A 12325-nucleotide genomic window follows, 5' to 3' on the forward strand; every position below is an offset into this window, starting at 1 on the left:
GTGTATATGTGGCTTTACATAGCTGTTGTCGCCACTCATGGCTATCGTGTTTATGTGGCTTATTGTGGCCTTTTTCTTTATGTGATATTGTCTTTTCTAAATCCTTTCATGCCTAATTATTATTATCTCTGTTTCAGGATTGCAAGATTCATCACTGGTGCGTATACATTCCTCTCACCTCTTTTGGGGGAGTAGGCTCCGTCCAGTTGTGATATCTATTTACCATCCTTTGGGGGTCGGCTTCGCCCCTGCCTTCATTCCGGGCAGGATATGCCGAGCCTACAACCATTTGGATGCATGCTACGGACGGGGCCTACGCCAAAGAACTTTATCTCGTTGTATAACTTTCTGGTTGTTAATAAATTGTGTTAAAATCATTATGTTATTTTGCCTCCTGAGTCTTTCTAGTAGAACTGAAGCACAGGAAACAAACACACAGGAATAAAACTAACACCAAACATAACAAAACCCTAACAGTACTCCCCCCTCCCACAAGGTGTGACCTCACACCGAAAAAAAAGAGTCCAGCTGTGGAGAGAGGGAGTGAGGGGGGTTTTGGAGGTGGGCGAGGAGAGGCTGAAGATGGGCAGGAGACTGGAGGATATGGCAGAGAGGAACACCAAGGCAGAACTGATGGAGGGAGTAGCCAAGGTGGAGTCCTAAACACTCTACTGGGCGGAGCCTAGGTGGCAACTGACGGCAGAGGAGCGGAATGATGTGGAGACCAAGGTGAAGATGCAAGGATGACAGCACAGGATGACATCGCAGTCCTGGTGGACCAAGGTGACGTCATTGGGAGCAAAGACCTTGGTGGAACCGGGGGGGAAGGAGGATCCCAGTGAAGCTGGAGGGGAGGAGGGTCGAGGCGCAGCCGGAGGCCTGGATGTCCGCAGCAAAACCAGGGTGATGAGAGACCAAGGTGAAACTGGAGGAACGAGGGAGCCTGGTGGAGCTTTAGTGATGGCAGACAACGGCGGAGCTGAGGGAGCGCAGAGCCAAGACGGATCTGCAGGGCCGACAGTTTGAGGTGGAGAACTGGGCCCGGAGGCCTGAGGTGTAGCCAGGGGATCAGCATCACAGAGCCACGCTGGTGTAGAAAGAGCCCAAGATGGAGTCGACGAGTTGGCCGGGACCAGCAGCAAGGGCGGAGTCGAGGACCTATGAGACATCAGTGGGGCAGGTAAATCCAAGGAATATGTTGGAGTAAGCGGAGATGATGGAGACAATGGGGGGCAGGAAATTGGATGGGATTGCTTCATCCAAGATAGAGAGTGTTGTAGGGTGTAGAGGAATGAGCTCTGTGGAGAAATTTATAAGCCAGCACTCCTCACCTGGCTCATCTGAGAACTGCTTCACTGGATCTGACTCCTCGCTGGATCTGATAAATGGTCCCAGCCTCGGGACGGGTGCAGTGACCTGCTCTGGCTCCGGGGTGGACTCTGTGGCTGGCACTAACTCCGGGCATGGAAGGGGCTCAAGCTTGTGGTCCACTGCGGGCGCTGGCTCAGGTTCAAACTCTATGGCGGGCATCACTGGAATCGCTGCGGGAGGTCCCTCTGTCACTCCCGGACACTCTGGCCTGGGACGAAGTGTTTTCACTGAAGCAGACAGAGAGATGGCTGCTGAAGGAGTTGACTGTCTCGGGGAGTCGAAGATAGTGGTGTCGTTGTTCTCGAGGACTCCCACGGTGAGAGAGGAACCGCAGACCCACAAGGCATAGTCGACGAACTCGATGGAAGGAAGGTGATCCTCCTTCAACAGCAGCATCTGGGCCAGAATATCGTCCATCCCGCTCCAGAAAAGCTGTTTTAACGATTCATCGTACCAGCGCACCTCGTGATAGAGCTGCAGATACACCTCCACATATTCCACCAGTGGCCGGCCATTCTGTGAAGTGTTGTCCTCATAATTCATTCTGAATTATGTTACGGTGAGTTGCAGGGAAGCAGATAACGAAGGAGATAATAGTTATTCCAACACAAAGGTTTATTAACATAGACTAGAATACAGCCAACAGGAAGCAACAAACACACCTTACCAAGGCGAGAACCGACAATGAACTGAAAAACACAGGGAGAATAAAATACACAGAGAACATAATGACAGACACCTGAACGTAATCAGTAACCAAGGAGACTAACTAGAATACAATTAAGACTAAATAGAACTGAAGCACAGGAAACAAACACACAGGAATAAAACTAACACCAAACATAACAAAACCCTAACAGTACTCCCCCCTCCCACAAGGCGTGACCTCACGCCAAAAAAAAAGAGTCCAGCTGTGGAGGGAGGGAGGGAGGGAGGGAGGGAGGGAGGGGGTTTTGGAGGTGGGTGAGGAGAGGCTGAAGATGGGCAGGAGACTGGAAGATATGGCAGGGAGGAACACCAAGGCAGAACTGATGGAGGGAGTAGCCAAGGTGGAGTCCTAAACACTCTACTGGGCGGAGCCTAGGTGGCACTGACGGCAGAGGAGCGGAATGATGTGGAGACCCAGGTGAAGGTGCAAGGATGACAGCACAGGATGACATTGCAGTCCTAGAGGACCAAGGTGACGTCGTCGGGAGTGAAGACCTTGGTGGAACCGGGGGGGAAGGAGGATCCCAGTCAAGCTGGAGGGGAGGAGGGTCGAGGCGCAGCCGGAGGCCCGGATGTCTGCAGCAAAACCAGGGTGACAAGAGACCAAGGTGAAACTGGAGGAACGAGGGAGCCCGGTGGAGCTTTAGTGATTGCGGACAACGGTGGAGCTGAGGGAGCGCAGAGCCAAGACGGATCTGCAGGGCCGCCAGGTTGAGGTGGAGAACTGGGCCCGGAGGCCGGAGGTGTAGCCAGGGGATCAGCATCACAGAGCCACGCTGGTGTAGAAAGAGCCCAAGATGGAGCCGACAAGCTGGCCGGGACCAGCAGCAAGGGGAGTCGAGGAGCTATGAGACACCAGTGGGGCAGGTAAATCCAGGGAATATGTTGGAGTCAGCGGAGATGATGGAGACAATGGGGGGGCAGGAAATTGGGTGGGATTGCTTCATCCAAGATAGAGAGTGTTGTAGGGTGTAGAGCAGGGATGGACAACTTCCGTCCTGGAGGGCCACTGCCCAGCAGAGTTTAGCTCCAACCCTAATCAAACACACCTAAACCAGCTAATCAAGGTCTTTAGGATTAGTAGAAAGTTATAGGCAAGTGAGTTTTTATCAGGAATGGAGATAAACTCCGCAGGACACTGGCCCTCCAGGACCGGAGTTGCCCATCCCTGGTGTAGAGGAATGAGCTCTGTGGAGAAATTTATGAGCCAGCACTCCTCACCTGGCTCATCTGAGAACTGCTTCACTGGACCTGACTCCTCACTGGATCTGATGAATGGTCCCAGCCTTGGGACGGGTGCGGTGACCTGCTCTGGCTCCGGGGTGGACTCTGTGGCTGGCACTAACTCCGAGCATGGAAGGGGCTCAAGCTTGTGGTCCACGGCGGGTGCTGGCTCAGGTTCAAACTCTATGGCGGACCCGGACACTCCGGCGGGCAGAGAGATGGCTGCTGGAGGAGTTGACTGTCTCAGGGAGTCGGAGATAGTGGTGTCATTGTTCTCGAGGACTCCCACGGTGAGAGAGGAACTGCAGACCCACAAGGCATAGTCGACAAACTCGATGGAAGGAAGGTAATCCTCCTTCAACAGCAGCATCTGGGCCAGAATATTGTCCATCCCGCTCCAGAAAAGCTGTTTTAATGATTCATCGTCCCAGCGCACCTCGTGATAGAGCTGCAGATACACCTCCACATATTCCACCAGTGGCCGGCCATTCTGTGAAATGTTGTCCTCATAATTCATTCTGAATTATGTTACGGTGAGTTGCAGGGAAGCAGACGACGAAGGAGATAATAGTTATTCCAACACAAAGGTTTATTAACATAGACTAGAATACAGGAAACATGAAGCAACAAACACACCTTACCAAGACGAGAACCGACAATGAACTGAAAAACACGGGGAGAATAAAATACACAGAGAACATAATGACAGACACCTGAACGTAATCAGTAACCAAGGAGACTAACTAGAATGCAATTAAGACTAAATAGAACTGAAGCACAGGAAACAAACACACAGGAATAAAACTAACACCAAACATAACAAAAACCCTAACAAGTTCTGCCTGCAGTTTAATTTATTATGAGTCAGTCCATTGTCTCTAATCATAGATCATATCTCACCTGGGGTCAGAGGTCACTGTTTCATCTCTAAAATGAACAGGAGGATCCATGGATGCGTCACTCTTCATGGACACACAGCTGGGTTCTGGAGATGAAGATCTCAGACTCTTCCTCCTCCTGAAGATACAGAGAAACACACCAAAATAATTCTTCCTTTAGATCTGCCTGCCATTACATTTATTATGAGTCAGTCCATTGTCTCTAATCCAAGATCATATCTCACCTGGGGTCAGAGGTCACTGTTTTATCATGGAAATGAACAGGAGGATCCATGGATGAATCACTCTTCATAGACACACAGCTGGGTTCTGAAGATGAAGATCTTTTCTCTCTGTTCTCCATAATGAGAAACTGACTTCAGACCTGCATATAGAAACACAGAACAAATCATACAATTGATAATGTTATTTTTAATTAAAAATAATGTTTTAACTATTCCAGTAATTATTAATTCTAGTGAAAACAAATCTTGATGCTACACATTACTTTTTAGTTGAAGCACTAGTGAATAAACCCTGAAGGTTTAGACATGTAATCTGTTAAACTGTTCAAATTCTCAAATAAACTGTTCAAGTTTCAATATAATATTAAACAAACAAGATAATTGAAAATTCAAATCACGCTGACTCAAATTTCATTGTATTTATTTTATTCAAACACATTCATTCTTTTTTTAAGTGGAAAAACATGCACTTTGCATATTACAATAATTTGATTGTAATAGATCTACTAATTTCTATGAGGCCAGAATCATACCCTAAACACTGCATCTCAGATAAAACATTTCTGGAAGTAATGAATACTTCAGGAAGCTGAAAAAAAAAAAAATAAAAAAAAAACATAAAGCAATCATAATTTAGATAAATTAATTACAAATTAAAAGAAATGGCTAATTGGTAACATTTTACAATAAGGTACATTAGTTATAACATTAGTTATTATGAATAATGAACTGCACTTCTACAGCATTTATTAATTTTTGTTAATGTTAATTTCAACTTTTACTAATACATTATTAAAATTTTGTTAACATTAGTTAATGCACTGTGAACTAACATGAACAAACAATGAACAACTGTATTTTCATGAACTAACGTTAACGAAGATTAGTATATACAGTAACAAATGTATTGATCATGGTTAGTTCATGTTAGTTATATTGTAGTATCTGAGGAACGACAGACAAGGGAGGCTTCGTTCTGAACTGTTTTAATCGGAACGCAGAACAACTGCAACACACCCGCATCAGACTAACTAACTCTCTGTCCGCCTCCCTTCCGGGCTCATTCACTTCCTTCCTTAACCCTAGAACTGCGGTGCAAAATAATAAACAGCAATTTCAAAAACAATTACAAAGATTCTGTGTGCTACAATATTAACAAATGTTTAACTAATGAACCTTATTGTAATGTGTTACTGGCTAATTACTGGTTACAGACAGAATATCTGCTTAAGGCACATGAACATATCCTGAAGTTGTTCTTTAGAAATAAATACAATTATTGAATTTAAAATAATGTGTTCAGTTTCAAGTTCACATATTTGACAGTCTATGAAGTCTGATATCGTTTTGTTTCTACACACACACTGAATGTGGAAATCCTGGATCGTATTTGTAGACATTAAATGTTTACATTTCCACCTTTGTATATTTCAGATAGTAAGAATCGATAAATTAATCTAAACTAAAAGCATAATCTCTAGAGCTCGTTATCATTATAATCCCTGCAGCCAGTTACATAAACTAAGTGTACTCAACTGTGCTATTTTGAGACAGCATTAAATATGAAATAAAATGTGCTTTTAATATACTATCTCTGTATTTAAAATATGTAGCTACCACTTGTAGTACACTATCAGTTCAAATGCACTATAAGAGGTAGCTAAATATTTTAAATACAGAGATATTAAAAGCACATTTTAGTTCATATTTCATGTTGTCTCAAAATGGCACAGTTGAGTAGTACACTTGGATGTTCTTAAGATGATCTTAAGAAGTACTAAAGAATAATTTTTAGTATATTAAGTACAAAATTACTGCACGAAAATGGAGCACTTTAAATACATTATAGAAGTGAACTTTTTTCACCTGGGTAGATTAGTCTTACAAGTTAGTTTAGTTTTTTTCTTCAAGACAACATTTAAGTCAACAGTAAACAGTCTTAAATTAGCGGTTGTTTATGAAACTGCCTCTGAAAAACTTGCCTCATTTTACATCACAACTCCCTAGCTATACTGAGCTTTAAATTTATGATAGAAAACAGAAAACAGTGTACAATAATGTGACACGATAAATAAACTTACCGTAGCCTGATATTTACGACCGTTTTTACATTCTTAAGAATCGAGTCTTTACTTTCGGCAAAGAATACACACTAACAAGAAGCGACACTCAATAAAACGATCCATTGCAGCACCGGCGCTCAGCAGCAGCCCTGCATTTCCGCCATTCTGGGGTGAAAGCGAGTTGCAGTCCACTAGTTGGCAATATCAGCTGCTTTGTTAAAACAAAACGTACATTAAAGCTGAAATCCAACCTGACTGATGACAACACAGAATCATCACTAGTGATCATCAAATCCTTTTAACAGTTTATTTTACACACTTTGTGTTACATATTCTACTTTTTTCACAAAACCTTTGCTCTCTAGAAATTTTTGCTCTCTAGAAAAATATTTCAATTCAGACCTAGATATTATTACTATTACTCCACTAGGTCTGAAATATAGCCTATTGTTCACTGCAAACATGATAATCTTAAATTTATCATTAACTAACTATTAATAAATGTGTAAAGTTGCATAAAATGGAAATACTCAATAAAGTAGGCTATGTTCAGATGGATGAATGTTTGGATTCCACAACTGGTAAAATAAAACATATATAAGACAATAGCCTACAATATTTACTGTAGGATCATACAATTTACTGATGACTTAATTAAAAAAAAAACAAAAAAAAAACTGTTCTATTACGCTTCTGATTTGGCAGTGAAATTCACATATTTTGTGTGTAAGATGTGAAGGATTCAAAGGTCCAGTTAGTATTTTCACCCCATAATGGAGGCCGCGCTACCGGAGCGCCCTCTAGCGGCGTTTACCCAAAAATAATTAGAGTGTTGAGTGTTGCCTCTTGGGTTCTGAGCTCTTTGCTTTCGGTCCGGACCTAAAAAAAGGTCAGAGCTGTGTCCGAAACCGCTTCCTTCCTGTCCACTATATAGTGCCCTATACCCAGCAAACACATTTACGTTGTGGCAACGTCTGTGGCACGTTGGAGTTCTACTATGGCAACGTCGCGGTCTACGTGCCTACAACGTTATGACAACGTAGAATTGTAAGACGCCACAGGGCTGTAGCAACGTTATAGCGCAACTTTGAGCAACTGCGACAGGATGTTCTGACGTTTTTTTTTTTTTAAATGGTAGATTATAAATATTTCCCATTCAGCGTGTTATATTTTGTAGTTATTTTTTAATCACTCGACATTAGATCCCTAATACTAACTTTTTTTAATATATTGTTTATACTTATTATTTATGGGCAACAAATGAATCAATTCAACACCTGCAAATGTCCACTTTAAAGAGTAAAAATGACATACAAGGTTATATAATTCAACTTTATTAAAACTGCATATGATATTCTAATTATTCTTCAAAAGGTATGCATTTGTAATAGCATGTAATATGTGACAGCAAGTATAAAAATGTTTACTAAATAAAAAAATAAACAGCAAAGGCAGTTCAGAACATTTATTGAACAAAATTGGGCTCTGTACATGGCTGACAGGTGAGCATAGTCAAAGGCCAGGTGAAAAGTTTGGTAACCAGAATGAGTCCAGGAAAGATCAACAAATCCAGAGGAGGGATGCAAGCGCAGAAACCTTGAGGCATGAGTCCGAAACCTGTAGACATTCTGGGACCAGAGGGTTGCACTGCAGGCACAGGTGAACTGGGCAGAGAACAGAGCAGATCGGAGCTTGATATGACAGGACTAGACCGGGACTGACCAGAGTGACTAGTGAGCAGACAGGAGAAATCAGTCTTCTCAAAAGGTCCTGTGTGTGTGATCTCAAAATGGTAAAATTCTGAGTATTTTTCATAAAAAAGCTCTATTTATCTTACCTTAAAATTGATGAGCCATAACCTTGTGTTGCAGAAATCTAAAAAAAAAATTATGTTGTGTTAACAAGAAAAAAAAATGAACAGCCATATTATTATTAACTGACATGTGTAAAGATGAATAATAAAAATTTATCAAATGTATTGCTTATTGTTTGTTACCTTTACATAAACTAATGTTAACAAACGATACTTTAAAAGGTTTGTTCACCCAAAAATGATATTTCTGTCATTAATTACTCCCCCTCATGTTGTCCCAAACCCGTAAGACCTTCGTTCATCTTCGGAACACAAATTAAGATATTTTTTATGAAATCAGAGGGTATCTGATTCACATATCCACACGAACGCAGCATTGTCATTGCACCTTTTGAGGTCCTGTGCCCGGTTTCATAAAGCACCTTAAGTTTTTCCCTTAAGTATGACACTTAAGGCGTGATTTCCCCTTAACTAAGGGAATGACTTAAGGGTGTTGCATATAATCTCTTAAACTGTTCTCTTAGGTAAGGGAAACCGTTAAGTGTTTAACGACAGCATCCCAGGTTTTGCCGTTAAAAAATTCTACTGTTGCCATGGACACGTTATTTGTTAATACGTATCGTGGTAAGTTTTCACAGAAAACAACATAATATGGATAAGGAAAACAAAAAAGAAAACCAAATATGAAAGAGACGAGAAACTCAAATTGATTGTTTACTCAAAATTGAGATTTCTGCCGTCATTCACTCACCCTGACACCCTCATGTCGTTCCAAACCCAAAAGACTTTCATTCATCTTTGGATAACAAATAAAGATATTTTTAATATTCTCTCATCATTTATGTCCATTTATTGAAAGACATCCATATGATTACGGCTGTGTCGGAAGCTCAAATGTGCGCGCAAGAACCAATGAGGTTTGTTTTTGCGTGTGATGCACGCACGTTTGCGCTTCCGTTGACCATATAAGATATGTTATAAGATATGTTATATTTCATCAATGTTTATGTGAATAAACCGCTAAAGTACAATTTGTCTATTATATAAAGCGGCCGATCGTGGCACGTTATACGGCTTGGATTGAACCTGCTCACTCTGTGTAACACTTAAGGTGAAGTTTTACGAACCTTACGATATACTTAGGGAAATGAAGGTTAAGGGGCTGTATGCAACACTTACGCATTACTTAAGTGAAAAATATATACTTAAGGGAAATTCTTAAGGGTTTATGACGTTTCGCCTAAAGAAACCCTTAAGTAACACTTAACGGTTATTTTCTGCAACACCCTTAAGTTTAAGGGAAACATAAGGGCGATCTTAAGGGAAAATTACACTTAAGGTGCTTTATGCAACCGGGCACAGGAAGGTAGTTAAACACATGGTTAAAATAGTCAACGTGACTACAGTGGTTCAACCTAATGTAATGAAGCAATGAGAATACTTTTGTGTGCCAAAACAAAAATAAAAAATTTACTGGCGAATACCGAACCCGCGTTCAGACCTAAACACGGAACCGCTGAATGTAAACATAGCAGAATGATGGGACACACAAATTTATAAAATAAAGTTATCTTAGTTTTGTTTTGAACAAGTATTCTCGTTGCTTCATAGCATTCAGGTTGAACCACTGTAGTCATGTTGACTATTTTAACCATGTGTTTTAACTACCTTTCTGGACGTCAAAAGATGCAATGACGTTGCTGCCTATGTGTGGATCAGATACCCTCGGATTTCATCAAAAATATCTTAATTTGTGTTCTGAAGATGAATGAAGGTCTTACAGGTATGGAACGACATGAGGGTGAGCAATAGGCCTTTAAAGTGTTACCAAAAGAAAGATTACCTTAAAAGAGAAATGGCCTAAATGTTGCTGTGGTAGTTGCTCCGTAGTCCCCCCTAGCATCTCTGGATCAATGACATACAGTATTAGTAAATTATGACCATTTTTGATATGTAATGTATTGTGTAAAATCTGCATATCTATATATACTTGCCAAAAAATACAGCTCTTGGCAAGGTGTCATGTCTGTGATGGCTCGGGTGCTGAAAGTAGTATGCAGAATCATATTGTTAATAAAACTACTATCTGCTGTTATAGACAAACGACAACAACATTATAGTTCACAGTAAAAATAAATAAAATAAAAATCTTTTTAGATAAATTCATACTTGTTCTTGGTGAGGAGAGCAGGGCCTGTTGTATGGTGTTGATATTGCCTAAAAAAGAAAAAGAAAAAAGAAAGAGAGAGAGATTTGTATCTAACAACACTTTCACACAGTACTTACCTTATCTAATGCATCCATACATCAGGAATTACAGCTACACTGATCTGAGGTGAATTCCACAAATGAAAACATTCTGAAAGTGTTACTTTTTTATTGTTACTTAATCTTTAATTGTATTAAATTTAATAGATTAATTAAAAGACCCATTCGATTGTTTACAAGAAAATACTTAAAATAGTGTATACAGGCGGGCAAGCAGATGAGCCTAGAACACACAGAACGCACAGTTTGTCATTAGGCATTGCATTTATGTTCTAGGCTCATCTGCTCGCCTGTATATAGTATGCAACATCAATAAGCTGTATAAATAATTTGATCTTTTAATTCTACTATTTTATTATTTTAAGGTACTTATAGTGAATACTCTACAGTTTAGTGATTGAAATACTGCTGCAGGTGCTGTATATGGACCACAAGTGCCCAAAACGTGCATTTTACTTTCATATTTTGTTTACCTTTTTTTGAGACACAATGTAATATTTGTTGTTTGAAACAGGTGGAAAATTGACAGGCCCGTCCTCCAGTTCTGTGGGTGTTTTGCCCTCCAGGTCTCTGCTCCAGTCGCCTGACTGAAAGCTATGAGTAAGAACATAGCCTGTTGAGCAAAGAAATAAAAGAAAATCAATATAAGAATAATTGTTTTATTTCAACCCTAGCAAAGATTTACATGTATAACATACAATACCATTCATAAGTTTGGGTCTGTAAGATTTTTTTAATGTTTCTGAAAGAATTCACTTACTTTCCAAGGGTTCATTGATTGTATTTGATCAAAAATACAATATAAACAGTAATATTTAAATTATTAGAATTTAAAATGTAGTATTACAATTTGTAATTTATTCCTGTGATCAAAGCTGAATTTTCAGCATCACTACTCCAGTCTTCAGTGTCACATGATTCTAATATGATGATTTGCTGCTCAAGAAACATTTATGATTATCATCAATGTTGAAAACAGTTGTGCTGCTTCATATTTATATGGATTACATATCTTAACTGTCATATTTGATCAATTTGACGTGTACTTCCCTGGATTAGTGTATTTATTAATGTACATTACGTATAAATTCATGCATTCATTCATTAAAAAAATAATCTTACTGACCCCAAGCTTTTAATGTGACAAGCTACACTAATGAACAGCTTCTGTAGTAATAAACAAGGTAAACAATACAGTTTCTCGATGGATAGCACTTAAGATGGTTTGTGTGTTTATGTTAGTTTCACAAAAATGGACTAACTTTAAACATTAACAGTGGAATCGCTGTCTGTTCATATGTGCTAAAATGTCAACCATCACTCAAGTAATTTTTTCTTCACTATGGCGTATAACCTTTGGCGTAATGTTGAAATATTTTTAATGTTACCTGACCAGAAGACGTTTTAACATTCTGATCTGTATAACGTTACTTAAAAGACAACATTAGCTAGAATTACACTGGTAAATTTTGCATTAGATCGCAAACACTTTAGTTCAATTTATAGACAACAAATAAATGTAACATTTAGGCCGTGTTTGAACATTTGCCCATCTTATTTATAGAGATAAAATAAAAGCAATACTCACGTATCCTGGCTCGATGAAGAGACGGTTCAACGGTCGTTTGTAATTTAAAATGCGCGCTCCAGAGGAACCGGAGCAGTGACGAGCACACGTCGTCCAGTAGTGGTCCAGACAACCTAAGCGCAACCTTGAGCGGTGGAACTGAGCGGTGGTCAGATGTCAACATTGTG

At 40.2% G+C, this 12325-nt stretch overlaps 2 protein-coding genes across 7 annotated transcripts in view; both read right to left on the reverse strand.

Moving 5' to 3' along the window:
- LOC137019449 (NACHT, LRR and PYD domains-containing protein 3-like) overlaps positions 1 to 6622 on the reverse strand; it is a 41972-nt gene extending 35350 nt beyond the window's left edge. For 4 of the 6 annotated variants that reach the window (XR_010895019.1, XR_010895018.1, XR_010895015.1 and 1 more), the window contains exons 1-3: positions 6508 to 6622; positions 4427 to 4566; positions 4204 to 4320 (exon numbers count right to left, since the gene is read on the reverse strand). Coding sequence is in view for 1 of the 6 variants with exons in the window: in XM_067384909.1 (XP_067241010.1) it covers positions 4204 to 4320; positions 4427 to 4545 (236 nt within the window). In the remaining 5 variants the exon portion in view is untranslated. Of the gene's footprint in view, positions 1 to 4203; positions 4321 to 4426; positions 4567 to 4959; positions 5016 to 5443; positions 5515 to 5602; positions 5669 to 6507 lie in introns of those variants that run through there. The other 2 variants (XR_010895017.1, XR_010895016.1) reach the window with 2 other exon arrangements.
- A 1317-nt stretch (positions 6623 to 7939) lies between these two features.
- LOC137018321 (uncharacterized) lies at positions 7940 to 12321 on the reverse strand. Its single transcript, XM_067382924.1, has 7 exons — positions 12159 to 12321; positions 11044 to 11183; positions 10472 to 10519; positions 10297 to 10345; positions 10146 to 10207; positions 8327 to 8364; positions 7940 to 8219 (listed from the first exon to the last, which is right to left on the reverse strand). The coding sequence occupies exons 1-7, from the start codon at positions 12319 to 12321 to the stop codon at positions 7955 to 7957; spliced, it is 765 nt and encodes a 254-aa protein (XP_067239025.1). The 3' UTR covers positions 7940 to 7954.
- Between the last annotated feature and the right edge of the window lie 4 nt (positions 12322 to 12325).

This window comes from Chanodichthys erythropterus, chromosome 4 (assembly GCF_024489055.1).
Source record: "Chanodichthys erythropterus isolate Z2021 chromosome 4, ASM2448905v1, whole genome shotgun sequence".
In the NCBI taxonomy this organism is placed as follows: Eukaryota; Metazoa; Chordata; class Actinopteri; order Cypriniformes; family Xenocyprididae; genus Chanodichthys; species Chanodichthys erythropterus.